The sequence below is a fragment of the Myxine glutinosa genome, chromosome 6 (genome assembly GCF_964187855.1).
Source record: "Myxine glutinosa chromosome 6, kmMyxGlut1.1, whole genome shotgun sequence".
Lineage (NCBI taxonomy): Eukaryota > Metazoa > Chordata > Myxini > Myxiniformes > Myxinidae > Myxine > Myxine glutinosa.
In genome coordinates this window covers 157,227,925-157,255,496 of record NC_136266.1, presented here as the reverse complement: position 1 = coordinate 157,255,496, position 27,572 = coordinate 157,227,925, and the positions used below count along the sequence as shown (strand labels likewise).

The window sequence follows — 27,572 nt, the reverse complement described above, 5'->3', positions numbered from 1 at the left end:
CAAAGCCAGTGACCAACTGTAAAGTGATAATAGGATGGCTAGCAGACGCCCGGATGGTACAAATACCACGATATTCAGAAGAAAAAAAGGAAGCCTTTTGTTTATTGCACTGTTTGAAAGAGCTCAAAGATCAGAGGTTATATATTGTATTTTTTTTTTTTACAGCAAAAAAAAGGCAAATCTTTCGGGAGGGAACGAGGCAGCGGTGTGTTGCTTATGCTGCTCAGGTTCAATTTTTATTTGATTGAAAGAAATTATAATTTTCCTGTAAATTTGGATTAATTTGAAGCAACTTTGGCATAATATATTTTTTCTCTTGGAAGCATTTCTGTGTTTCAGGGTGGGACAGACAGACAGACAGCATTAGCTTATTGCATATATACTAGAGGGGCACCCGTGGGAAACCTACTGGCATAAATAAACGTGTGTGACATTTGGACATCTTGAGTTAGATGCTGCACATAGTTTTACAAATTGGTTACTGGCAATTCATCAGATCCAGAAATGATGTAATCTACATAATTTATTTACTTCTGATAACATGTGAATGCATGTGCATGCACGTGGGAAATAGTTTGTAATGTATAATTCTACGTAATGTACAGTGCATTCAGAAAGTATTCAGACCCCTTCACTTTTTTCACATTTTGTTATGTTGCAGCCTTATGCTGAAATCGTTTAAATTCATTTTTTCCTGTTCAATCTACACTCAATACCCCATAATGACAAAGAGAAAACGGGATTTTAGAAAGTTTTGCAAATTTATTAAAAAGAAAAAACTGAAATATCACATTTACATAAGTATTCAGACCCTTTGCTATGACACTTCAAATTTATCTCAGGTGCCTCCAATTTCTCTTGATCATCTTTGAGATGTTTCTACACCTTGACTGGAGTCCACCTGTGGTAAATTCAATTGATTGGACTTGATTTGGAAAGGCACACACCTGTCTATATAAGGTCTCACAGCTGACAATGCACATCAGAGCAAAAACCAAGCCATGAGGTCGAAGGAACTGCCTGCAGAGCTCAGAGACAGGATTGTGTCGAGGAACAGATCTGGGGAAGCCCACAAAAAAATCTCTGCTGCATTGAAGGTTCCCAAGAGCACAGTGGCCTCCATAATTCTTAAATGGAAGAAGTTTGGAACAACCAGGACTCTTTCTAGAGCTGGCCGCCCGGCCAAACTGAGCAATCGGGGGAGAAGGGCCTTGGTAAGAGAGGTGACCAAGAACCCGATGGTCACTCTGGCTGAGCTCCGGAGATCCTGTGTGGAGATGGGAGAAACTTCCAGAAGGACAGCCATCACTGCAACACTCCACCGATCTGGGCTTTATGGCAGAGTGGCCAGACGGAAGCCTCTCCTCAGTGAAAGACACTTGATAGTCCGCTTGGAGTTTGCAAAAAAGCACCTAAAGGACTCTCAGACTGTGAGAAACAAGATTCTGTGAGAAACAAGATTCTGTGGGAAACAAGCCTTGTTTGTGAGAAACAAGACTCCAATCAAGGTGTAGAAACATCTCAAAGATGATCAAGAGAAATTGGAGGCACCTGAGCTAAATTTGAAGTGTCATAGCAAAGGGTCTGAATACTTATGTAAATGTGATATTTCAGTTTTTTCTTTTTAATAAATTTGCAAAACTTTCTAAAATCCTGTTTTCTCTTTGTCATGATGGGGTATTGAGTGTAGATTGATGAGGGAAAAAATGAATTTAAACGATTTCAGCAAAAGGCTGCAACGTCACAAAATGTGAAAAAAGTGAAGGGGTTTGAATACTTTCTGAATGCACTGTAAAATGTGACTTCAAGAGCTCAAATCCTCACACACAGGGTAGAGGGGGAGAGGATCGCACACATGGTAGAGGGGGAGAGGATCGCACACACGGTAGAGGGGGAGAGGATCGCGCACAGGGGAGAGGCGGAGGGGATCGCGCACAGGGGAGAGGCGGAGGGGATCGCGCACAGGGGAGAGGCGGAGGGGATCGCGCACAGGGGAGAGGCGGAGGGGATCGCGCACAGGGGAGAGGCGGAGGGGATCGCGCACAGGGGAGAGGCGGAGGGGATCGCGCACAGGGGAGAGGCGGAGGGGATCGCGCACAGGGGAGAGGCGGAGAGGGTCGCGCACAGGGGAGAGGCGGAGAGGGTCGCGCACAGGGGAGAGGCGGAGAGGGTCACGCACAGGGGAGAGGCGGAGAGGGTCGCGCACAGGGGAGAGGCGGAGAGGGTCGCGCACAGGGGAGAGGCGGAGAGGGTCGCGCACAGGGGAGAGGCGGAGAGGGTCGCGCACAGGGGAGAGGCGGAGAGGGTCGCGCACAGGGGAGAGGCGGAGAGGGTCACGCACAGGGGAGAGGCGGAGAGGGTCGCGCACAGGGGAGAGGCGGAGAGGGTCGCGCACAGGGGAGAGGCGGAGAGGGTCGCGCACAGGGGAGAGGCGGAGAGGGTCGCGCACAGGGGAGAGGCGGAGAGGGTCGCGCACAGGGGAGAGGCGGAGAGGGTCGCACACAGGGGAGAGGCGGAGAGGGTCGCGCACAGGAGGGAGGCGGAGAGGATCGCGCTCAGGGGAGAGGCGGAGAGGATCGCACACAGGGGAAAGGCGGAGAGGATCGCACACAGGGGAAAGGCGGAGAGGATCGCACACAGGGGAAAGGCGGAGAGGATCGCACACAGGGGAGAGGCGGAGAGGATCGCACACAGGGGAGAGGCGGAGAGGATCGCATAGAATACTCACCCCTCACACCTCCTCATCCCCTCCCCTCCTTAAAGTGTCGATAGATTTGTATAGTTTGGAGAGAGTATTTTCGTCTTAATAGAGTTCCTCAATAACAGAACATCCGGTGAGAAACCGTACTGCATAAGTAGAAAAGTGAGTCTCATCCGCTCAAAAAGCAGCAATCGCAACATTTTGGCGAATGCCTTCTCAAATAATTTGCACTCTCAAGATAAAATTTTACCTTGTAGTTTTTCACAAAAGCGTAATAAATGTGAAAAACATTTTTATTACTGTCGTACTTTGAAATACGTAACAAACAACTGTCATAAGTCAGCCATTTTGCATTTCCTCACTCTTGTTTAGGTGTGGTGGAGCAGTTGGTGCCATCGTCACTTGCCCTCTGGACGTTGTTAAAACTCGTTTGCAGTCATCTGGTTCTTTGGCTGGGATTCGGCCATGGGACACCTGCCATTCTACCTCACTCATCTCAAACGTTGTGCCGGTCGATGGGAGCACCGTACGGCTCGTTCAGGGGCATGTGCCCCAGACACCGCCGAGTTTGCTGCGATGTCTTCAGTACGTAGCGAGCGCCCCTCACTGTCCACGTTGCATCCTTGTTATACCTTCAACTTCCTTGCTGTGCATACCCCCCTCAGTCAGTATGAAGACAGATTCCATGACATTTGCACAGAAAATGGACATCTTTCTGCTTTTCCAGGACTATTGTGGAGAAAGAGGGGATGCGATCACTGTTTCGAGGCCTGGGTCCGAACCTCGTCGGCATGGCTCCCTCTCGGTAAAGAACATTAAGCAGTAAATTCAATTCCGATTATTAACTGCTGCTGTTAATATTTAAAAAGCTTTGTTTGCTCGTGATGGTACTTTAAAGCGAAACATAAATTGGTTCCTGCATTCATTTCTGACCTCATTACGCCTTGTACTCCTATAAGAAATGTACGATCAACAGCAGGAATTCCTTGGTACTTCCTCTTATGAGGATTAAAACCTTCAGAGATCAGGCATCCTTCAAATGTGTTTCTTGATTATGGAACTCACTTCCTTTATAAATTTGCACAGCCACATCAAATATAGTTTATACACCTCCTAAAAGCACTTTGTTTTTTTTCTAAAAGTGCATTGCCCCCCCCCCCTCCCCCCTCCCTTGCCCTCGCAAAGCCTCCCCCCATCCTGCACCATCACAACGCCTCTCCCCATCTCTAACTTCAACCTCAAACATCCAAGGTCTCCACTCTCACCTGACATCTCTTAATCTATGCCGCTGATGATAAGCCAGACATCATCTGTTCAACAGAATCCTTCCTCCCACACGACATCCCCGACTCCTCCAATTTGATAGGCCTGAACCACACCCACACCTGAGCACCTCTGGCTGCGACTTCCCTTCCGCTCCCATGTCTTGCTCATCTATGGGATGTACTGTCATGCTAGCAGTAACAACTCCATCTTTTTTCTTATTAATGTTGAAGGCTCCAGTCACAGACAATGAGTCCTCATGGAGGCCAGGCTTTAAATAAAAGAACTGCATTGATCGAAAAGTGAAGAAAGAGAGAATAATCGAAGAGTTTTTGAGGAAGTAAAAAAATCTGCTTTTTGAAAAGGGGAAGGTCGTAAGTGTTTGGAAAGACATGGGAAGGTAAAGGGTTCCAGGGTTTGGCCGTGGAGGGGAAGAAACAAACATCATAGTGACATCTCTCAGATAATATGGACAAACTTTTGACCACCCATCCCAACCCACTCTTCCTCATATAATAATAATAATAATAATGATAATAATAAAGGAGTCTTATATAGCCCCATCAAGCAGAGTAAACTACCCTCATGGCGCTTTACATTATCATGCGAACGCACACACACTGCACACACACACACAAACATACACACACACAGACACACCTTCACTCTTGCCCTATTCCTCTCCCTCCCCATTCAAAACCCACAGATGTGTACTCCCCTTCCTCCTCCCCTCCCTCCCCCGCACATGTCCACAGACATACTCTCGATCTCTGTCCCACCTCAAACCAAAGGGAAAACAGGACTTAGACTTTGAAAGACTTGTGAAACAGATAGGTTTTGAGGGAGGTTTTAAAGGCAGGAAGAGAGTCAACATGTCGAACAGAGGAAGGCAAGTCATTCCAGAGCAGAGGTGCAGCAAAGGAAAAGGATTTCTCGCCAAACGACTTGGTGCTGGTGCGCGGCGGCTCTAAGGTCATAGAGTCGTCGCTTGAACGAAGCCGTCGCCGAGGTTCATAGAGAGTGAGCAAATCAGAGAGATAGTGAGGTCCCACTCCACACAATGATTTATAACATAGTGTGCAAATTTTGTATTGCACACGAGCAGAGACAGGCAGCCAGTGTGAAGATTCAAGAAGCGGAGTAACACGGTCAGACTTCTTCGCCTTACAGACAAGACGAGCGGCAGAGTTTTGAACCTTTTGTAACTTATCCAAGAGAAACTGAGGGCAGCCAGCATACAAAGAATTACAATAGTCTAGCCTTGGGAGGACAAGGGCACAGACCAGAGTTAGAGCAGCTTGAGGAGTAAGAAAGTGGCGAATGGATGCGATCTTTCGCAGCTGAAAGTATGCTGATTTGCAAGTTTGAAGTACTTGCTTGGAAAATGTCATGTTACAGTCGAAAACCACACCAAGGTTCTTGGCCGACGAAACAAAGTTTACATCGGTTTCACCAACATGAATAGTGGTAGGAAGTGAACATTGTAGAGGACATCTGTGCGATCTTACAATCATAGACTCTGTTTTGGCATCGTTCAGCTGAAGTTTGTTTTGGGTCATCCACGCCTTCACGTCGGCAATACAGCCTTCTAACACTTCAACAGTGGGCACGATTTGTTGAATCGTGCTTCCTTTGTACAGCTGATTGTCATCTGCAAAGGCGTGGTGATCAACTGAATGTCTGGCAACAAGATCAAATAGAGGCTGAGTGTACAAAAGAAAGAGGATAGGTCCCAGGACTGAGCCCTGGGGAACGCCAAAGGAAAGCGGAGAAGGGGCTGATTTCTGGCCATTGACAACAACTGTTTGCACTCTATCATTAAGATAGGACATCAGCCAAGAAAGGGGAGTACCATTTCTACCAAATGTGATTTCAAGACGACGAATTAAGACTATGGTCAATCGTGTCAAAGGCGGCAGACAAGTCCAAAAGAGCAAGAACGGAAACCTTACCACAGTCAAGAGAGGTCAGAAGATCATTGGTTATTCTTAGGAGAGCGGTCTCGGTGCTATGGCCTGGTCTATATGCTGACTGGCGAGAATTGAAAAGATTATTTGAAACTAGATGGTCATTCATCTGTGATAGCACAATTCTTTCTGTGATCTTTGACAGGAAAGACAGGTTGGAGATAGGACGGTAATTTTTCATGTCGTTAAGGTCAAGGGTGGGCTTTTTAAGAAGTGGTTTAACAAGAGCTTGTTTAAAGAGAAGCGGAAATGAACCCGTAGTCAGAGAATCATTGATAACTGCAGTAATAAATGGGAGGAGGGTGTCCAAACACTCAATAAACAAATCGGTGGGAAGGGGGTCAAGATCACATGTTTTTGTGTTTGACTTAAGGATTGTACATTTGACAATTTCCTCAGTAACAGGAGTAAACGAACTAAGAGGTCATCCGTGAAAGCAATGTTCAGCATCATCGAAGGAAAGGAGTGACTGCTTGTCAAGATTGTTTCTTATTGACTGAATTGTATTGTGAAAGAAATGCAGGAAGCGTTGGGGTAGTTCGTTTTGAGGAAACACAGTGGGAAGAACGGATTTATTTTTGGTGGCAAACAGGCGGTTGGTCATGCTGAACAGTTGCTTGCAGGAGGAGCTCCTAGTAATCCGATCAGAAATATATGACGTTTTTGCTTTCAGAATGATTTTTATGACTAGTCTTTTAGCTATGTTATACAACTGTTTATGGACTGTGAGGCTAGTCTTCAGCCACTGTCTCTCAGCACGTCGTCATTCCTTTTTGGCAGCCCTGACTTTGTCGCTGACTGCGCTGAACCACGGAGTACTCCTGCGTCTGGGAACGGCGTGCCGTGTCGCTGGAGCATGACAGTCCAACGCTGTGCGGAGGCAACAGTCGAGGTCTTCTGCAGTGACATAGGAACGGCCAGAGAGACGGGTTTGAAGGTCCTCTTTAAAGGCGGAAAGGTCGATGGCACGAATGTTGCGGGCAGTGATGAAGGTGGGCTGAAGACAAGGAACAGCAATACTCAGGTGGCTGGTGACACAGAAGTGGTCTGAGGTGATAGCACAGGTCACTGACGTGGACTGCACCAACTGATCATTGCATCTGTGCACTAACCAATCCAGGATGTGTCCTTTAACGTGTGTAGGTTGGGAGACGGACTGAGACAGACTAAAAGTAGAAAGGAGGTCAATGATCTTTGAAGTGAGAGGATGTTGTGGTTGGTCGTTGTGGACGTTGAAATCTCCAAGAATCAAGACGAAACCAGGAAGAGTATTGCAGTGGTCGAGCATATTAGGAAGCTGGGTCACGAACATAGAGTCAGTAAGCTTGTTTTTCCGGTTAGGTGGAAGTCGGTAGAGGCAGAAGAAATGAAGAGTGTTTTCTGACAGAGTGAAGGTGATATGGGCTAGCTCGTAGGATGAATGGTCGAACGAAAAAGTCGTGGTGAAGGAGACAAAGGGAGAGAAGTTGTCTCTGTAAATAACAGCCACGCCCCCACCCCTGGAGGAGCGAGGAAATGACTGCAGGGTGTATCCAGGTGGGGTGAGATCAGCACACCTCGCTTCGTCGCCACTGGGTCGGAGCCAAGTTTCGGTCAGAAAAAGCATGTCGATATCGTTATCTTGAATAAAAGAGGTAATTTCGGTTCGCTTGTCAGGACTACTTACAGACTGAGCGTTGAATAAGGCGAGATACAGGTCAGAACGGTGTTGTTTTGGTGCTGTGTATGTTCTACAGGGATAGATGAGGTTATTGAAGTTGACAGGGGACACGTTTTCGCAGGAATTATTAAAATGTGGGCCGGGCCATCACTGGTCGCGAAGAGAAATCGCAATCGGTATTTTTCTCTGCTTTCTCCTCCCGCCTCGCTTTGTGCGTTTTCTCGGGAGACCAACGCCGATTTCAAGTTCTCTGAGGCCTGACACGAGTCCAGGAGTCAATCGAGTGGTGTTGTTTAAAGACAAAAGTTTTTGCCGAGTGTAGCGAATAGGCCTCGGGATAGAGGAGTTAGAGCGGATAGTCGAGCTCGGTACATGCAGCGGTGTGTGCAGAGGTGGGGCGTGCGATGGGGCGTGCGATGGGGCGGGCGATGGGGCGGGTGATAGGGCGAGACGGGGTAAAGAACTGTCTTGTTGAGAGGCGCACACCAGGGCCGCGTGAGGCTCAACGAAAAAACATGGCGGGTACTTGCAGTTCAAAATTTTCAACTGTGTGGCGAGTAAAAACCAAAGTACTGCAAATCTCCCGGGCAGACACGCCGCCAAAAGCCAGGAAACGAAACAGGGATCCATCACAATCATTCACACAAAGCACAACACGACAGCACACGCTAAATCCAACAGAATCAATCAAATACACAGGACGACCGACTCAGCTCAGCCTGCTAGGCGAATGACCCGGAAGTTATGTGGCGATTTAAATTGGTACGCTTCTCACCAGTCTTGGCACTTCAGCAAAGGACTTCTGTGACTCCATGGGAATGACTGTCTGTGAACATTCTCTCTCAGATTTCTCCCACTGCCAAATCCTCCATTCTGGACTTGGTGATGACTAAGTTTACTCTTGTGAGCTCATCTTCAATCATCCCATCTCGTCTTCAATTATCCTACCCTTCTTCCCACCCATAGTACACTGAATCATATGGTGAGGCAGTTACTCTGAAACAACTTGCCATCTCTTCCTGGAAGGCAAGTCTGACTGAAGACAATCTCGGTGCATTCCAAAAAGTCCACAAGACGTGTGTGACCACTCTCAGGAGAGCCAGAAAACAACATCTGTCCAATCTCAAGACTGAACTTTCAAACTTTTCTGCCTCCTCTAAAACATGGTGGTATCTTGTTAAGGCTGCCTCTGGTGTATGCCCTCCTTTCATCCCTTCTGTCACTTCAAATGACACCACAGTTGACTGCTCACGAGAAAGCCGAATGCCTCAATTCAGTGTTTGCTTCCAAATCTTGTGTCCCCAACATCTCACCCTCGGGTACCCATCCTTCCCCGTCACACCAAACTGCTCCTGAATTCTGTCTTTTGCACCTGAGAAGTTCAAGGAGTGGCAGAAGGCGAAGGGTACAGAGGCAGAAAAGGCAGAGCATGAAAGTTAGAAGGCTGCGAAGAAATAGATAGGAAATTTTTTGGAGAACGCTTGGATTCGGAAGAGGGTCAGAGCGGTATTCAGGATTGCAAAGGAGATAGCGAAAGCGAGGTGCGATGTGATGGGGGTGAGTTGCTTGAAGGACGAAGTGGGACAAATCATTGTGGACCCAGATGGAATTCAAGAAAGATGGAAGAGATAAATGGAAATGCTGTTGAATGCAGAGAATGAATGGGATGGCAACATAGAGAGTAATCCAGTTTTAGGAACGGCAGTGAAGATAACTGAGAAGGAAGTTGACGAAGCAATTTTTTTTTTTTTAATAGTTTTTTTGTATACAGAATCGAGGCTCGTGAAAGAGCTAACATTTATCACACAAACAAATCAGACAAACAAAATATATAAATTATAAAAAGAGGGAGCGGTAGACAAGATGGGGAGAGAAGGGGAAGCACACAAACACATTTGAGAGCAGGGACATCGGGAGATGTGTGGGAGGGAGAGGGCTTTGAGGAGGAGGCGTGGGAAGGGGGAGGGGGGTGGGAGAAGTATAAAACACAAGGACACCAAGGACCTCCAGGAAAGAAGTTGGTATTTCAAAAAAGTGGATTCGGGGTGAAATTAGTGGGGGTAGAAAAGATCAAGGTTTTGAATGGGGGAAGATAAGAAATGGTGGTGAACAGCTGTTTTAAAGACCTGGAGGGAGGAGTGGGATTGAAGAGAGTGAGGGAGTTTGTTCCAGAGGTGGGAGAAAAGAGGAGTGAAGGTGAGCAGAGAGTCTTGATTTTGGCAGTTTAACCATAAGAGGGTTGCAGGCAGATCTTGTGCGACCTGCAGGAATATTTGGGGGACAGAGCCCAGAGAGAGCTGGGGGAGCAAGGCTGGAGAGGAGTCGGTAGAAGACGGAAAGACCACCAACCTGTCTGCGGTGAGTGAGTGAAAGGCCCTCGGAGTTAGCTTCATCGCGGGAGATTCCAATGATTCTGAACGCTTTGGTTTCAACAGCGTGAAGACGGGTTAGGTGTGAGGCAGGAGCACCAGCCAAGAGGGGAGAGCAGTATTCCATTGAGCTGCGGATGAAAGCCTTGTATGTGGTGAGCTCAGGTGTGCCAAGGAAGGACTTCGCACGACGGAGGATGCCCAGTCGGCGACTGGCTTTGGAGGCCAGATTTGAAATGTGGTTTTCCCAGGAAAGGTCATGGCAGATAGTGAGACCCAAAAGCTTGAGTGACAGAACTTCTTGGAGAGAATTATTCAGAAAGTGGATGGGAGGGTTGTCCAGTCGGTCTTTTCGGAGAGACATCGTAAGTGTGAGATTTGTCAGGATTGAAAGACATGTTCCATTTGTTTGCCCAGTCTGTGATTTTGTCCAGGTCTGCAGAGAGTGAGGAGGCTGCAGACTGCCGATCTGAGGGATGAGGAATGGAGCGACAGAGAGCAGAGTCATCCGCAAAGAGATAGAGAGGATTTTCAAGAGAGTCAGAGAGATCATTGATGAAGACCAGAAAAAGCACAAGGCCCAGAACACTGCCTTGGGGAATTCCAGACTGAACAGGAAGAGGAGATGAGAGAAACCCATTCAGGGCCACACGTTGACTAAGACTAGAGAGGAAATCCGCCAGCCATGCGTGGAGATTTCCATGGATACCAAAGGAGGAGAATTTTGTGAGCAGCGTGGGGTGCCAGACCGTATCGAAGGCACGTGATATGTCAAGGGAAATGAATGAATGAATGTCAGCTCAATGTGATATGTCAAGGGAGACAGCTCTAATTTCCTGTTTGGCATTGAGGACCTCAATCCATTGTTGAGAAAGCAGAAGCAGCATGTCCAGAGTAGTGACCTGGTCTGAAACCAAATTGATGATCAGAGATCAAGCCATTGGAGAAGAGGAAAGATTTCATATCCGAAGCAATGATGGATTCCATGACTTTGCTGATAATTGGGAGAAGGCTGATTGGTCTCTAGTTGCTAGGATCTGTTTTTTGCTCTTTTTTGTGCAAGGCGGTGATGTTGAATGATTTCCAAGCAGATGGCAGATGACCTTGAGCAAAAGAGAGGGTGAAGAGAACAGAGAGGGAGTGAAAGAGCGGAAGAACAGGATTTTAGGACCCGTGGGCTGATGCCGTCAGGTCCAGTTGCAGAATCGGAGTCGAGGGTTGACAGAAACTTTTCCACCTTGTCAGGAGGAAAGGACACAGAGTCCAGGAGCGACTGGGTACGACTGGGTATGGTGGGTGCAGAGAGGGATGGGTTTGGGACACAAGATTTAGAGGCAAACACAGAGTTGAGGCATTCAGCTTTTCCACGTGCGGAGTCAGCCGTGTAGCCGTTTCAGGTGAGGGAGGGGATGGACGGGGGAACAAACACCAGAAACAGATTTGACCAGACCCCACCAGGATTTGGAAGAGGGAGACAGATAAGAGAGTTCGGTCTTGAGAACGGAGAGATATTGTTTCCTGGCTCTCCTGAGGGTGGACACACACTTGTTTCGGGCTTTGTGAAAGGAAATAAGATTTCCTTCCGTTGGATTTGCTTTCCAGGAGACGAAGGCAAGTTGTTTCTGGGCAACAGCCTCACCACAAGATTCCGTGTACCATGGACAGGAGGAAGGGTATGACAACTGAAGATGAGATGGGATAAATCTGTGCATGAGAGAGAGCAATTTACTTTGGAAGAATTCCCAGGATGAGTTGATGTCAGAGGCGGTAGAGATGGGAGACCAGTCCAGATGATTGATGGCTGCTTGAAGACCGTGCCAGTTGGCCTGAGTGAAATGCCAGACTCGTCGACGCTGAGGAGGCTCTCTGAGAATGGTCAGAGATGTCCACTTTAACAAGCACATGATCAGATGAGCCGATTGGAGCAGAAGAAGAGAAGCAGACATTTTCAGGGAAGTTGGTCATAACCAAGTCCAGAAGAGAAGATGCTCCGTTGACTGAGATCCGGGTCGGGAAATTGACAGATTGTGTCAGTCCCAGTGAGTCGCAGAAGTCCTTTGCTGAGGAGCGATGGCTGGTGAGAGAGGTACCCACACCCAGCCAACTGGCATGGTGACAATTTAAATCACCACATATGAGGAAGAGAGAGTTGGGATGGGTAGATAGAAGTTGGTCCATATTGTCAGACAGGGAGATTTAGATGCGGTCATCACTGTTTGGTGGACGGTACAACACACATATGAACAAAAGGTGGGAGCGAACGGGAAGCCGTAGCCAGAGGTATTCCTGGGGGTGAGGTGGAGAGAGGGCAGTGCAGGGCGAGTGAGGTGGAGTTTTTTTATAAAGATAGCAACCCCACCTCCAGGACGAGGCTCAGGTCTATCATACCGGAGGAGGGAGTAACCTGGGAGAGCTACCAAGGAAACAGAGACATCATGAAGGAGGAAAGTTTCTGTTAAGCAGATCACGTTTGGTTTGTCAGAAGCAACCTGTATGGAGAGATCAGTCAAGTTTGAGCGACGGCCCTGGATGTTTGAGGTCCATACCGTTAATGAAGAGGAAGGGGGAGCATCGGATACAGAACGGGGGGGAGGGGGAAGGGGAGGGGTAGGGTAAGATGTGGAAGAGGAGGAAGAGATAGGGAGAGCTGTTGAAGGTGTGTCAGAGATTTCAGAATAGCTTGGAGAAAGGGAAGGATGGGGCGGACAAAAGGTTTGATGGTGATTGGGTGAGGCACAGTGAGGTGTTATTTGAGGAGGGGGAAGAGCGAGGCAGAAGGTTGGGGGAGATGAAGGTGAAAGTTGGAAGGAGGAAGAGGGGAGGACGCTTTGAGGAGGAGGGGTGAGGGAGAGTCTCGGAGGGGAGGGGTGTGTGGGGAGTTTAGGAGGGAAGGGGCAAGGGGGGAGATTTGAAAGGGATGGGTGATGGGAAGGATTTTGAGGGGAGGGGCAAGGGGGAAGATTTGAAAGGGATGGGTGATTGGGAAGATTTGGAGGGGAGGGGCAAGGCCGAAGATTTGAAAGAGATGGGTGATGGGGAAGATTTGGAGGGGAGGCAAGGGGGTAGATTTGGAGGGGAGGGGTGATGGGGAAGTTTTGGAGGGGAGGGGTGATGGGGAAGTTTTGGAGGGGAGGGGTGATGGGGAAGGTTTGGAAGGGAGGGGTGAGATTGGATTTTAGAAAGTGTACGATTAATGGAAAACAAACATTTATTGCAAAATGAGTTTCTTGTGACCTTTGAGTCAAAAATACGTTTGAGGACGCTGGAGGAGGGGTGGAGTGCAGGAGAGTTTCGGGAATGTAGAAAAGAGGAACTGTAAGAGATGGAATTTTTTTTTGGAATGAATAGATTTGGTGAGCAAGTTGAAAGCATCCTTTTATAGAAGAAGAAGAAGAAGAAGAAAAAGGTGTTATAATATACGACAGAATACAGTAAAGAATACAATAAAATCAAATAGAATACAATAAAAATACAATAAAATACAATACAATACAATATAAATACAAACAGAATACCATAAAAGCAATGAAGGGTAGAAAAGCGGGAGGGCCGACGGGAGTTGTGGGAGATATGTTGAAGGCAGCGGAAAGTTGGGGTGTGAAGAGAATGACAAAGATCATTTGTGCGGTCCCCCTGTGCTGTCTTTCCCTCGTGGTCCCCCTGTGCTGTCATTCCCTCGTGGTCCCCCTGTGCTGTCATTCCCTCGTGGCCCCCCTGTGCTATCCCCCTGTGCTGTCTCCCTCTGTAATCTGGTGGTGAAAGAAAGCCGCATTCCAGTGGATTGGGAACTGAGTACCCTCGTCCCTCTATACAAGGGGAAAGGTGACCCTCTGGAGTGTGGCTCGTACCGAGCGATAAAGGTATTGCAGCATGGAATGAAGGTATTGGAAAGGGTGTTGGAGCGGAGTATAAGGAAGAAAGTGAAGATGGACGAAATGCAGTTTGGATTTGCGCCAGGAAGAGGAATGACAGACGCGCTTTTTATTGTGAGGCAGTTGCAGGAGAAGTACATGGAGAAGAGGAAGAAGTTGTTTCTTGGGTTTGTTGATCTGGAGAAAGCATTCGATCGGGTTCCACGCAAAGTATTGACATGGGCATTGAGGAAGTTAGGAGTGGAGGAATGGTTGATCAGCATAGAGATGGCAATGTACGAGAGAGCGCGCACAGCTGCAAGGACGAAGGACGGGAACAGTGGTGAGTTTGAGGTGAAGGTGGGAGTGCATCAGGGGTCGGTACTAAGTCCACTACTATTTGTAGCTGTGATAGAGGTGCTGGCTCGGAACGTAAAGAAGGGTTTCCCGTGGGAGTTGTTGTACGCAGATGATCTGGTGTTGATTGCGGAAAGTATGGATGGACTGAAGGAGAAGATGAACAAGTGGAAGGAATCTATGGAGACAAAAGGTCTGAGGGTGGATATCGGAAAAACGAAGATGATGGCAAGTGGTAAAGCATGTGGTGAGGTGGAAAGAACTGGGAAGTGGCCATGTGCTGTGTGCAGGAAGGGTGTCGGAGTGAACTCCATGCAATGTACAGTGTTCGCTGAGTGGGTTCATCAAAAATGTAGTGGTCTGAGAGGGTCATTAACCAGTGTGGCAGCTACTTTCAAGTGTAAGGTGTGCACAGAGGGAGCTGCAGATGGAGGAAATGTTGAGTTGGATCTTGGAGACGGTGTGAAGCTGGAAGATGTGAAAACATTTTGCTACCTAGGAGACATGTTGAATGTAGAAGGTGGATCAGACTCGGCAACGGTTGCTCGAGTGAGATGTGCATGGAAGAAGTTTCAGGAAGTGAGTGGCGTGCTGACGAGGAGGGGAGTGTCTTTGAAGCTGAAGGGAAATGTGTATGCTGCATGTGTGAGAAGTGTTATGATTTATGGGAGCGAGACATGGGTAATGAACGTAGAGCAGCAACGAAGGCTGGAAAGGGTGGAAATGCGAATGGTTCGGTGGATGTGTGGAGTATCGTTGAGAGAGAGGAAGACAAATGATGAATTGCGAAAGATGATGGGAATAGAGCCTGTGATTGATGCTGTGAAGAGGAACAGGTTGAGATGGTTTGGTCATGTGTTGAGGAAGGATGAAAGTGACTGGTTGAGAAGAGTGATGGAAATGAATGTAGAAGGAAGTAGAGGATGGGGAAGACTGAGAAAGACTTGGCCAAAGGTGGTGGAAGAAGAAATGCGGGCAAGGGGGTTAACAAGGGTAGATGCAGAAAATAGGGCAAAATGGAGAAGATTGTCATGGGGCCCACAAGGCTAACCCCTGCTCGAGCAGTGAACATGGCCTTAAAATGCCTGTTGTTGTTGTTGTTGTTGTTGTTGCACCTGAGAAGGTAGAGCAGGTTCTTTCAACCCTCGACTGATTCTTTGACTGGACCGGACGGCATCAGATGAACCATCAGATGAATCGGCACCAGATCAGCTCATGTGTCCTAAAATCCTGCTCTGCTGCTCTCTCTCTCTGCACTTTCCCCCTGTCATTTGTGCTAGGCCATCTTTCATCTGCTTGGAAATAAACCAACATCACTATATTGCATGATAAGAAGCAAAAACTGATCCCCTTAATCGTGGCTGGCTCCCTTCCCTCAATTACAGAACTTGCTTCCAATGCATCAGCTAGGTCATGGAATCCATCATTGCAGTTTATATTAAATCCTTCCTTTTCTCCAACAACCGCATCTTGGATTACAAATTTCTGCATGCTCATAAAAAAAAAATTATCGGTGATAACAGTCTTTGGCTGACAGGATGGCCTAAAGGAACACACTCTCTCTTCTAAGCTGTCCAGCCTGGGTTTGAATCCCGACCCAGGTATAAACTGTCAGGCTGATGTTTCACAGGCAGCATGATTCATCAATGTGTGTGCCGTCCCTCGGAGGGACGTTAAATAATAACCCCTTATTTTCCGACAGAGTCCATACATCAATCATCACTGTACAGTATTGGTATCACAAAAAAGGAGGGTATTCCACCTCTGCACAAGTGATGAAGCACAAAAGCCAACAACAAGGAAAGATTTCAAGAATTTGCCAAAATCAAGACTCTCTGCCCAACCTCACTCTTTCATTCCTCTTTTCTCCCGCCTCTAGAACAAACTCCCTCACTCTCTTCAATCCCACTCCTCCCTCCAGCTCTTTAAAACAGCTGTTCACCACCATCTCTTATCTTCCCCCATCCAAAACATTGAAATTTTCTACCCCCGTTAATTCACCCCAGATCCACTTTTTTTTTTTAATACCGACTTCTTTCCTGGAAGTTGTAGCAGTGTCCATGTGTTTTATACAGCTCCCCCCCTCCCCTTCCCATGCCCCGCCCCCTCCCCTCCGATGTCCCTGTTCTCTACTGTTGTACTTGTGTGCTTCCCTCTCTCTCCCCATCTTGTCTCCTGCTCCCTTTATTATGTTTTATGTGTCCGTTTATGTTTTTTTTGTCATTAATGTTTACTCTTACACGAGCCTCGATCTTGCATACAAAAAAAAAACCTTGTTGTCAACAAGAATGACGAGACACCTTTTGTGAAACTATACACTGACTTCCTGAGCAGTTCTTGAAAACACATCACCTTATGATTCACGAAAGCTTGGGAAGCGCTATGCCAGTTAGTGAGGCCCAACAACCACCGAAAGGCATTTTAGCAGACAGTGATGTTTACGTAAGGATGACTGAACATAATTGCTCTGCAAAGTTTGAACAATACCGGTTACAACAGTCGGATTTAAACAAACGACACTTACAACAGACATTTTAAAGGCCATTTTCCCTGCAAGAACGGGGGTTAGCCTTGTGGTCCCCATGACAATCTTCTCCATTTTGCCCTATTTTCTGCATCTCTCCTTGTTAACCCCCTTGCCCGCATTTCTTCTTCCACCACCTTTGGCCAAGTCTTTCTCAGTCTTCCCCATCCTCTACTTCCTTCTACATTAATTTCCATCACTCTTCTCAACCAGTCACTTTCATCCTTCCTCAACACATGACCAAACCATCTCAACCTGTTTCTCTTCACAGCATCCATCACAGGCTCTATTCCCATCATCTTTCGCAATTCATCATTTGTCTTCCCCTCTCTCAACGATACTCCACACATCCACCGAACCATTCGCATTTCCACCCTTTCCAGCCTTCGTTGCTGCTCTACGTTCATTACCCATGTCTCGCTCCCATAAATCATAACACTTCTCACACATGCAGCATACACCTTTCCCTTCAGCTTCAATGACACTCCCCTCCTCGTCAGCACGCCACTCAGTTCCCGAAACTTCTTCCATGCACATCTCACTCGAGCAACCGTTGCCGAGTCTGATCCACCTTCTCCATTCAGCATGTCTCGGTCACAAAATGTTTTCACACCTTCCAGCTTCACACCATCTCCAAGATCCAACTCAATATTTCCTCCATCTGCAGCTCCGTCTGTGCACACCTTACACTTGAATGTAGCTGCCACACTGGTTAATGACCCTCTCAAACCACTACATTTTTGATGAACCCACTCAGCGCACATTGTGCGAATTCACTCCGACACCCTTCCTGCACACAGCACACGGCCACTTCCCAGTTCTTTCCAGCTCACCACATGCTTTACCACTTGCCATCACCTTCGTCTTTCCGATATTCACCTTCAGACCTTTTGTCTCCGTACATTCCTTCCACTTGTTCACCTTCTCCTTCAGTCCATCCATACTTTCTGCAATAAACACCAGATCATCTGCATACAACAACTCCCACGGTAAACCCTCCATTACGTTCTGAGCCAGCACCTTCATCACAGCTGCAAATAGTAGTGGACTTTGTACCGACCCCTGATGCACTCCCACCTTCACCTCAAACTCACCACTGTTCCCGTCCTTCGTTCTTACAGCTGTGCACGCTGGACGACACTCACGATGTATGTACAGTGATCCCTCGTTTATCGCGGGGGTTACGTTCCAGAACCCCCCGCGATAGACGAAAATCGGCGAAGTAGCGACCATATTTTTATTTTATTATTTATATATATTTTAAAGCTTTATGACCCTCCCCACACTCTTATTAACCTTTCCCACACTCTTATTAACCTTTCCCACACTCTTATTAACCTTTCCCATACTCTTATAAACACTTCCTATACTCTTAAACACTTTTTACACTCTTAAACATATGTAATTTTAACAACATATAAAATTCTAATGGGTACTCACGATTGAAGATACTGTAGCGACCCATGGGTTCCCCAAGCAAGACCAGCATCAGAATCTCCTTGCTCCAGCCGGTGACGTCACCGGCGGGGATCCCCGGTGCCAGAGTGGCTGGTCACGTGACCGCCAAAGCGTGCCGCGCGTGCGGGTATAATCAGCTACACCTGTTGATCACGTGACCGCCGAAGCACGCCACGCTTGAGAGGCGTGGCTTTCGGTTTCTGGTTGTGCTTTATAATGCAGCCCGATAAACGGGCTTTTCAGTGTTCCCGAGTTGGTTTTGAGAATAAATATCTTCTCGGACGAGTTTGTGTCTTGCCCGTCATTTCGTCCGTATCAAGCAAGAGCCCCGGCTCTTCAATACTACAACTTGCGTGATGAAGATGATGATGAATTAGCTGTGCAGTACTAATGACGATGAAGGTGATGACGATGATGAATGTACTGCACAGCCAAAAAGAGCATTACAGTTACCCATTACGTGGGTAACTAGCGCAAGTGGAAGCTGCCGCATCTGCGTTTTCCATACGCACGACTCTTTGTCTCTTTGTCTACTCTTCTACTGTACACTATGTACAGTATTTTATTTCTTGTAATATGTTTTAATTACTGTATTTTTCTTATTTTTTTACGTTTTTTAATTTTTTAGGCTAGTAAATGCTTATTTTACCACAAAAATATTTAAAATAATAGTATATAAAAATACATTTATACTGCAAAATCCCGCGATATAGCGAAAAATCCGCGATATAATTTTACATATACGAGCGAGAAAAACCCGCGATGTACCGAAGCCGCGAAAAGTGAACCGCGATATAGCGAGGGATGACTGTATATACTTCAATAGGTCACCACACAATTCAATATCAGGTAAGTGATTATATATATATATATATATATATATATATATATATATATATATATATATATATATATATATATATATATATATACATATACATATATATATACATATATATACAGACTTGGCATTTAATATGGAATATTTTTTTTGTGGGGGTGAACTTACTTTTCAAGTTGACTTAGAACCAAAAGTTCATTGGAATTATGTTGAAATTATTCTAGATTTTGTTAATGTGACCTTTAAAAGAAACAAAAACCACATTTGACAGTTCGAAGCAAATAAATTGATCCTTGAAAGTGATGTAAACTGATATTGAACTCAATTCACAGACAGTACTGTGTTAAACTTCTGTACGTTTTCCAGAAGTATTTCTTTATTTTGCACATTAGCCAAAATTTTTTTTAACAAAAACAAAAGTTAAATTACAACTGGGATTACGGACAGTAAAATTACAGTTCAGTACGTCGTATAACCCCCACGAGCATTCAGGAGAGCACGTACACGTTGAGGCATGCTGTTCACGAGATTTGCCAAGGTTTGGACAGGAATCGCTTGCCATGCAGTGACAATAGCCTGCTGCAATTCACGCACAGAGGTCGGCTGCTGGTCCAAGTGGTCGATTTGACGCGTTAATTCTGCCCACAAGTTCTCTATCGGATTCATATCCGGGGACATGGCAGGCCACTCCATATGCTCCACACCATGGTCAGCAAGAAAATGTTGGATCATGCGAGCACGATGAGGCCATGCATTGTCATCTTGGAAGACAAAATTTCCTCGAAAGGCTACACGAGCAAATGGAAGCAATGTTTCTTCCAGAATGGCCCTGTACTTGAACTGGTTCAGGTTTCCATTCAGAACAACCAGGTCAGTTTTGCCCCCTGCATGAAAAGCAGACCAAACGGTCACCCCACCACCTCCAGCTTGGACTCTTGGCACTATACAATCTTCGTTGTAGGCTTCATGCACTTGTCTGCGCACTCGGCCATCTTGACGATAGACCAGAAATCAAAACTCGTCACTGAAGATCACGTGATTCCAGTGTCCTGGCTGCCATTGACGGTGCTCTCTGGCCCACTGCGAACGGCGCTGGCGGTGTTGTCTTGTCAGGCGTGGCTTTCTCAGGGGACGCCTGGCACGATAGCCTGCTTGAACCAGTCGTTGGTTGACTAGCCTTCTGGATACAGGCACATTTGTCAGTTGCTGCCACTCAGCCCTAAGCCGATTAGCTGACTTTGTACGGCCATTGCGGACTAACCGGTGCAGCTGGCGATCATCCCTCCTTGTGGTTCTGTGGGGACTTCCTGGCCTCGATATTGGAGGAGGGACACCCCTCTGAGCATTTCGTTTCGGGATCTTTGACACCTGACCTTGAGTGATGCCATACTGCCGAGCAATAGCACACTGTTTCATGCCGGAATTTCGTAAAGCCACCACTCCATGACAAACAGCATTGTCGAGTTGACGGACCATCTCCAGAGGAAGCGGCAATAACTTTTGTAGACATGCAGCAGTTGTTTTCCACTAATACAGAACGCAACAACCCTTATATACCCGATTGTGAAGCCAAACGTCAAATGTACCAGTCCGTACATTTTGTCACGCCACCTGTGATATAATCCTGTTATTGACTTCTTGCTGCGACAGACAATCAGTGACATGGTTCTTTTAACAAAGAAATCACCGAAGCGTAAAAGAAACTCACCAGATTGATATTCTGAGTTCAGAAAGGAAACCCAAGTCAAGAAAAAAAAAAAATTCCATATTAAATGCCAAGTCTGTATATATATATATATATATATATATATATATATATATATATATATATATATATATATATATATAGATAGATAGATAGATAGATAGATAGATAGATAGATAGATAGATAGATGGATATATATATATTGTTGCGGATTTGAGAATCCTGTTTTTTTTTTATTGTTGTAAGTGTCATGAATGTTGTTGTAAATATCACCCTCCGTCGTGTAAAGGTCACAGGTCGTCCTCCTAGTTACTCCATATACATACACGTAGCCAATCATATACCCTCTTAAGTAGTTATCTCCTTATTATGTGTATTAGTTTAAGGCTGTATCTTCCATTAATTGACACTGCATTGCACCTAATTCAAATAAGGTAGATTCCCTTTCATTCCCAAACCCCCCCATTCCCAAAGCCTCGATTGCCAACTGCATTCACCCTCCATTAGCCACGAGGTAATCTCGGAGAAGAAAGGCGTGGCCCCCACCTCATCATGAAGGGTGAAGCCCCGAGCGACCAACCAAGGCACAGGGGTTTGGCTTGAGAGGGCGGAGAGAGAACGATTGGGGAGGTTCGCGAAGGTTCGAGGGTGTGGCATATATAACCCGGGGCGGGACGCCCCCACGAGAGATGAGCCCTTGGAGAGCTGCGCGATCCAGGAGATGAGAGAGGGATGTCCCATGAGCTTTGAACCACCGCAGCTTGAACCACCGCAGCTTTAACCACCGCAGCTTTGGGCTTTGACGGCAGTTTCGACCGTGGCCGCGAAGGAACGCCGCCGGGCGAAACCGATCGAGAAGGGGTGGCGGCTGCTCACTCCCAGCCCGACCGTGCTCCGGTTCCAGTTGAACCTTCCTCTCCTTCCAGCCATTCGTTCCTGCCTTCATTTCGCATTCGTGTGAGTCTGACCGTCGTCTGTCTTTTGTCTTGTCCTGGGGTTAAGTAAGACTGAATAGGTAAGCTAGTAATTGCACTGTCTTCTGGTCCTTCCATTCTTTCTGTCTTTATTTTATTATCCTTCCTTCTCCTTGGTTTCTTTTGACTTGTAAATAGTAGTAATAAATCATATTTGTTCTTCCTACTTTTGCCTTCTTCTTCTTCTTCTTCACATCCGTTCGTCTTTGAGGTTTCCACATTGAACACCTGTGGCACAGTTTGGCCAACGTTAAAGAATCGGGTCAGTTACCTGCTAATGGTTCGTGCTGCGGTTGCTAAACCGCTCGGCAATTAACATCTGTCCGCGGTCGCGAACGAGGTTGCGCACCTGCCTCTCCGGAGGGAGCTTGGGCAACTTCAGGACCACGTCGGTCAGTCATGGACGAGGGGATTAATCCCCCCTCGATAAGGGGAAAAGAGGCCGACGGAGAGATCCGCAACAATATATATATATATTACCCGTCAAAAGTTTTAGAACACCAATTTTTCCAGTTTTTATTGAAATTTATGCAGTTTAATGTCTCGATGTACTCTGAAATTAAGCACAGAACAAATAAACAATTGGAGATAAAAAAAATAAATCTTTGAATCATTTTGTTTAACAAAATTTAATTTAAAATTTTGACTCAGCAAAGTCGCCACCTTTTGCAGATATAACCGCCGAACACACTCGTGGCATTCTTTCTACAATGGAAATCAAATATTGTTCGGGAAGTTCTTCCCAACACTGTTGCAGAAGTTCACACAAATGTGTTGCACTTGTAGGTTGCTTTGCTTTCACCCTTCTGTCCAGTTCATCCCAAACCAGCTCGATGGGGTTTGTCTGGCGAATGTGCTGGCCATTCCATGATTTGAAGCCTACCGTCTTGTTCTTTTCCTCGAAGATAGTTTTGACATAGCCTGGAGGTGTGTTTAGGGTCATTATCTTGCTGTAGGATGAACCCCTGACCAACTAGGCATATACCAGAGGGTATTGCATTGCGCTGCAAAACGCTGTGGTAGCCCTTTTGCCAGTCACTCTGTGCAAGTTGTCGACTCTGGATCCAGCAAAAGAGCCCCAGACCATCACGCTTCCTCCTCCATGTTTGATAGTTGGTGTCACACGCTTAGGAACCGTCCTTTCGCCTACTCGACGGCGTACAAAAACCCTGCATGATGAGACAAAGATTTCAAATTTTGATTCATTGGTCCATAAGACCTTCTTCCAGTCTTCAGTCGTCCACTGGGGGGTGCTTCATGGCCCAGGCAAGCCTCTTTTTCTTATTTTGCCATCTTAGCGATGGCTTTCTTACTGCCACTCGACCTGTCAAACCTGCAGCTCGAAGTCTTCTCTTCACAGTTGAAACTGAGACTTGCTTACTTCGACCAGTGTTAAGCTGTGCTTGAAGCTGTTGTCCTGTGAGCCCCCTATCACGCAAGCTGTTGACTCTCAGAAACTTGTCTTCTGATTCTGTTGTGTCTTTGGGTCTGCCAGACCTCTTCCTGTTAGAGTTTCCTCCAGTTTCCAAGTGCCTTTTCATGGTGTAGGAAACTGCACTCACTGACACCTTGGCTTACATTGCATTTTCTCTAAAGGAAAGACCTACACTTTTAAGGGTTATAATGGTCTGTCTGTCTGTCTTCCTTTGTTAATTGCCTTTTCTCGCCATTATGATAGCAATATACTACTTCCTGCAGTGCAATATTGTTCAAATAATGCTTCAGAGGGTGTAATAACAGTCTGGTCCAATACTGCTTTTATACAGACAGGGTTTGTAATCACGTAATCAGCAGAGGTTGGGACACCTGTAGGAATTGTTTGCATCAACTTTCAAGGCTTAATTTACTTGCATTGCTGCAGAACAGCTGTAAGTTGTTAACCCCTTACTTGTTCCCTGAAGAAGGCCTTTTTTTTTTCTTTTTTTTTTTTACAATATAACTGTGCAATTTCCATTATTTTCCTGTTTTTGCTAACCTAAACCTTTTTTTAACCTCGAGCAGTTTACTGCTTACCTTTGTACCGTTTCAGGTTATTCACTGGACTTGAATTGCTTAAATTTCAATAAAAACTGGAAAAATTGAGGTGTTCAAAAACTTTTGACCGGTAGTGTGTATATATACTATATATTACCCTCACCCCTTCTAGTGGTCGACAATACCAGCTTACTACCAGAGGTTCATCAAACCAGACATGATGCGGACTTTTTCCCCACACCCAATAACGGGTTCCGTCCTGACCTTGTCTCCCGCAGGGCCATTTACTTTGCTGCTTATTCTAGAGCCAAGGATAAATTTTCTACCATATTTCAGCCGTCATCTCCGCTGGTACACATCAGTTCAGCGGCTTGTGCTGGTGAGGACTTCAAATATATCTGTGGTACTTTTGTGGTGTTTCAGATGACCTAATTCACTCACGACGAAGATTAAGGGAATTGAACCCGCCATGCATCCGGATGGAAAGTTAAGGTGGATACTCATCTCGGTAAAGTATGGCTGCTTTACAAAACGTTAAAATTTCCATTGTTGAAGTCATGTTTTCCTCAAACACTATCGGTTGTTGGGGTGAAACAGCCCAGTTGAGATACCTTCACCAGAGATTGCAGAACATTGTGCTGTTTTCAGCGAATAAGTGGTTCTTGTTTTTGCTCGGTGAAATGTTCACGAAGTGACGTTTGCTCTTGCGGTTCTGTGGTCACTGCTATAAATCCTCCTCCCACCCTTCTCTCCTGGAGCAGGATTCATCACCAATACGTGTGTGAATCCAATTTGGTTGGTCAAAACACGACTGCAGCTCTACGCCAGGTGAGGGCCGGTTAACCTCTGGCCACTGTGGAATGAATGATCCGTGTAAAATGTAAATGAATGGCGGTACAGCATGACGTGTCCGTGTGTCTTGCATAGGCATCGCGGCGAGTGCTCCCTCACCGCACTGCAGTGCACACGCCATGTGTATCGCACGGAGGGAATCCGGGGCTTCTACCGTGGAATCACAGCCTCTTATGCGGGGATTCTGGAAACCATCATGTACTTCACGCTGTACGAGGCGATGAAGGATGCTCTGCTCAAGCAAAGCAAAACCCAGAACAGCATTGATGGTCAAAAAAGGGCAATAGATTTCCTGCATATCATGTTTGCAGCAGCCGTATCCAAGAGCTGCGCATGCTGCCTCGCATACCCCCACGGTAAAATGACAACGGACATTAATATTGCCGTCATGGCGTCATAAACTCCAAATATGTGATCCTGCTTACACCCCTTCTGCCCCACCCAACCCCAGAGGTGGGACGGACTCGTCTGCGCGAGGAAGGTACCAAGTATCGAGGATTTGTGCAGACGTTGCTGTTGGTGGTGCGGGAAGAAGGCTACCGTGCACTGTACCGTGGCTTGCAGGCACACCTCCTGCGACAGATACCCAACACGGCACTCACGATGGCGACGTATGAACTTGTGGTTTACCTCTTAAGCAATTAACATGACACGGACTCCACGATATATTTTCACGGGAAACGCCAGATCGTGATGGGAATGGACATTGCCCTCGTGCTGTTTCGGGCTAATGACACGTTTGTTGCCGAAATGTGTTTCAATGCCCGCTCTCAGTTTTTCTGACTCGGATGTTGCATGGTCCGTGAAACGGCGTGGCGGCAGTTTTGCAATGCCAAGGAACGCTGGCTCCTCACCTGGTTTTCCTTCGAGTTTTTAACCAACTTATTTTGGTCATGTTCAGGATGGCTTTCCAGTTGATTGTCTGTCAGAACAATGACAGTGCTGATGTATTCGTTCCTTTCGCTGCACTTTGATCTTCTGCACTTGTTTAGAATGTATAACTTCAGAAATCCTTCCACTCGTCAAGATGTCGCTGCATCGTTAATGTGCCACCTTGATCAAGTTGGTTTTAAGCCAGGTAGTCAGTTTGATTGTCGAATGAGATCCATCCACGGCTTAAACCTTGCAGTGTACTAATTACTTGGCTTTGCTTCAAGGACAAAGCACCAGTGGACCACCATGTAATGGACCATTTTTATCAACAGTGATACAAGTCCAACCAAGGTCTTTGGCCTCTTCTTCTTCATAGCCGGTTGAACCCTGAGGTATAACATTGCCAAAACTGCGATAGGTATGTTGCCGTCCATGTTTGTAAAGAAACCATCCACGTAGTCTCGGTCCATAGAAATAGGAAATGCATTTTTGGGGTTTCAAGGAACGAGAACCTGGTCTGACGGACATTTTGAGAACGGCGTAAGGTGTACGCAACACGCCGACGGAGCAGAATGTCCCGCTTGAATATCCGTGTAAACTGCTTCTCCTTTTCACGTCATTAAATATCGTATTGTTTGACCATTTGAAATGGTTGTGAAAGCAAATTATTTATTATTTCTTTTAAAGTGTGTCCACACGGTTCTCTTGTTTTTGTTTTTGTTTTTTTCTTTCTCATGTTTGATGCTCGTACGTACAACAGCCGAAGCTGCTGCTTACACGCTTCCGTGTCACAGGCTGGACGAATGCATTTTAATGTATTTCAGGGTTTATTTCCATAACGACCATGTAAAAGTCACTTGCCTGCAGTATTTCGTCGAAACCGGTCCGGTGCGATTGCTGATAAAATAACGGATTTGGGAGATGGTGTGTTGCAGTGTTTTCTTATTTATTTATTTATTTTAAATAAAATGTCTACATGTCACTTACCATTTGTGGATGATTCACCTGTTTATTTAAAAGATACAATTTTTCATTCAATAAATGCTCGAGCAGGGGTGGCAAACCCCCGGCTCGCGAGCCGCATGCGGCTCTTAGCCAGCTCTTGTGCGGCTCGCGAGGAGCTGCTCTATCAGTGCATGTTTTTACATTTTAAAATGTATTTCTATTATAAAAACAAAATGTATTTGAATATTTGACTCTACTACCAATAAATTTGCCTATATTTTGAAAATAAAAGGTAATTTTGTGGTAATGTGTTTGACAGAAATCTCCCACTAGTCATGCATGAGCCCAAACATGAAACACTTGCGCGCGCAGACCTGGAAGTTTGTTGGCTAGGCTAGCACTAGCCCAGCGGCAGTGACCGAATCGCCATGGCAGAGTCAGGAAAACGTAAAGCTAAGCGCAAATATGAAGAGGAGCACAGGGCATTTTTACCTGAATGGGAGGAATTGTGTTTTTTTACGGAGTGAAATGGGAAACCCTTGTGCTTAATTTGCCAGACTGCACTGTCGCATTTTAAAGCTTCAACCTGGAGCGCCATTTCACCCCGCTCCATGATAACGTGGCCCGGGATTTTCCCAAAGGCAGTGAACTTCACAAGCACAAGGTAAATGTATTGAAACGTCAGTCAGAGAAGCAGACTCGGTTTTTTCGGAAATTAACGAAGCACTCAGAGACGGTCACATTAGCATTATATCAGTTGGCATGGAACATTGCTCGAGCTAAAAAGCCATACAGTGAAGGGGAATTCGTGCAAACGTGTCTCAGAGATGGTGCCATCCTCACTCCTGAAAATGACAGTTTGAAGCGTTCTGTGTCAGACCTGCAGCTGTCACCGCACACCGTTGAACAGAGAATATCAGATATTAACAACTCCATTGAAACACAGTTGCATACGGATCTTGAAAAATTTCGGTATTTCAGCATTGCTTTGGATGAGTCTTGCGACATTCAAGATAAGCCACAGTTGGCAATATTTGTACGATCTGTCAGAAGACTGCACAATTAAGGAAGAGCTGCTTGACTGTGCCGTTAAAAGATAGGACCCACGGGCTGTAGGGCTGTGTAAAGCTGACGACCGTTTCCCTGATTTTTGGACATTTCATTGCATCATCCATCAAGAGAACCAGGTGTCTAAGAAGCTGAACTTGGACCATGTTATGAAACCTCTGCGAGAAATTGTGAATTTTATTCGCACTC

General features: G+C 46.2%; 1 protein-coding gene across 1 annotated transcript in view; it reads left to right on the top strand.

The window, feature by feature from the left end:
- The window catches only part of LOC137417417 (solute carrier family 25 member 36), a 36,334-nt gene extending 10,046 nt beyond the window's left edge, over positions 1-26,288 (top strand). Inside the window, exons 2-7 of the mRNA XM_068103321.2 lie at positions 3,074-3,286; positions 3,429-3,506; positions 23,924-24,024; positions 24,407-24,473; positions 24,573-24,853; positions 24,949-26,288. Coding sequence (XP_067959422.1) covers positions 3,074-3,286; positions 3,429-3,506; positions 23,924-24,024; positions 24,407-24,473; positions 24,573-24,853; positions 24,949-25,142 — 934 coding nt within the window. The 3' untranslated portion in view covers positions 25,143-26,288. The remainder of the gene's footprint in view (positions 1-3,073; positions 3,287-3,428; positions 3,507-23,923; positions 24,025-24,406; positions 24,474-24,572; positions 24,854-24,948) is intronic.
- Positions 26,289-27,572: the final 1,284 nt, after the last annotated feature.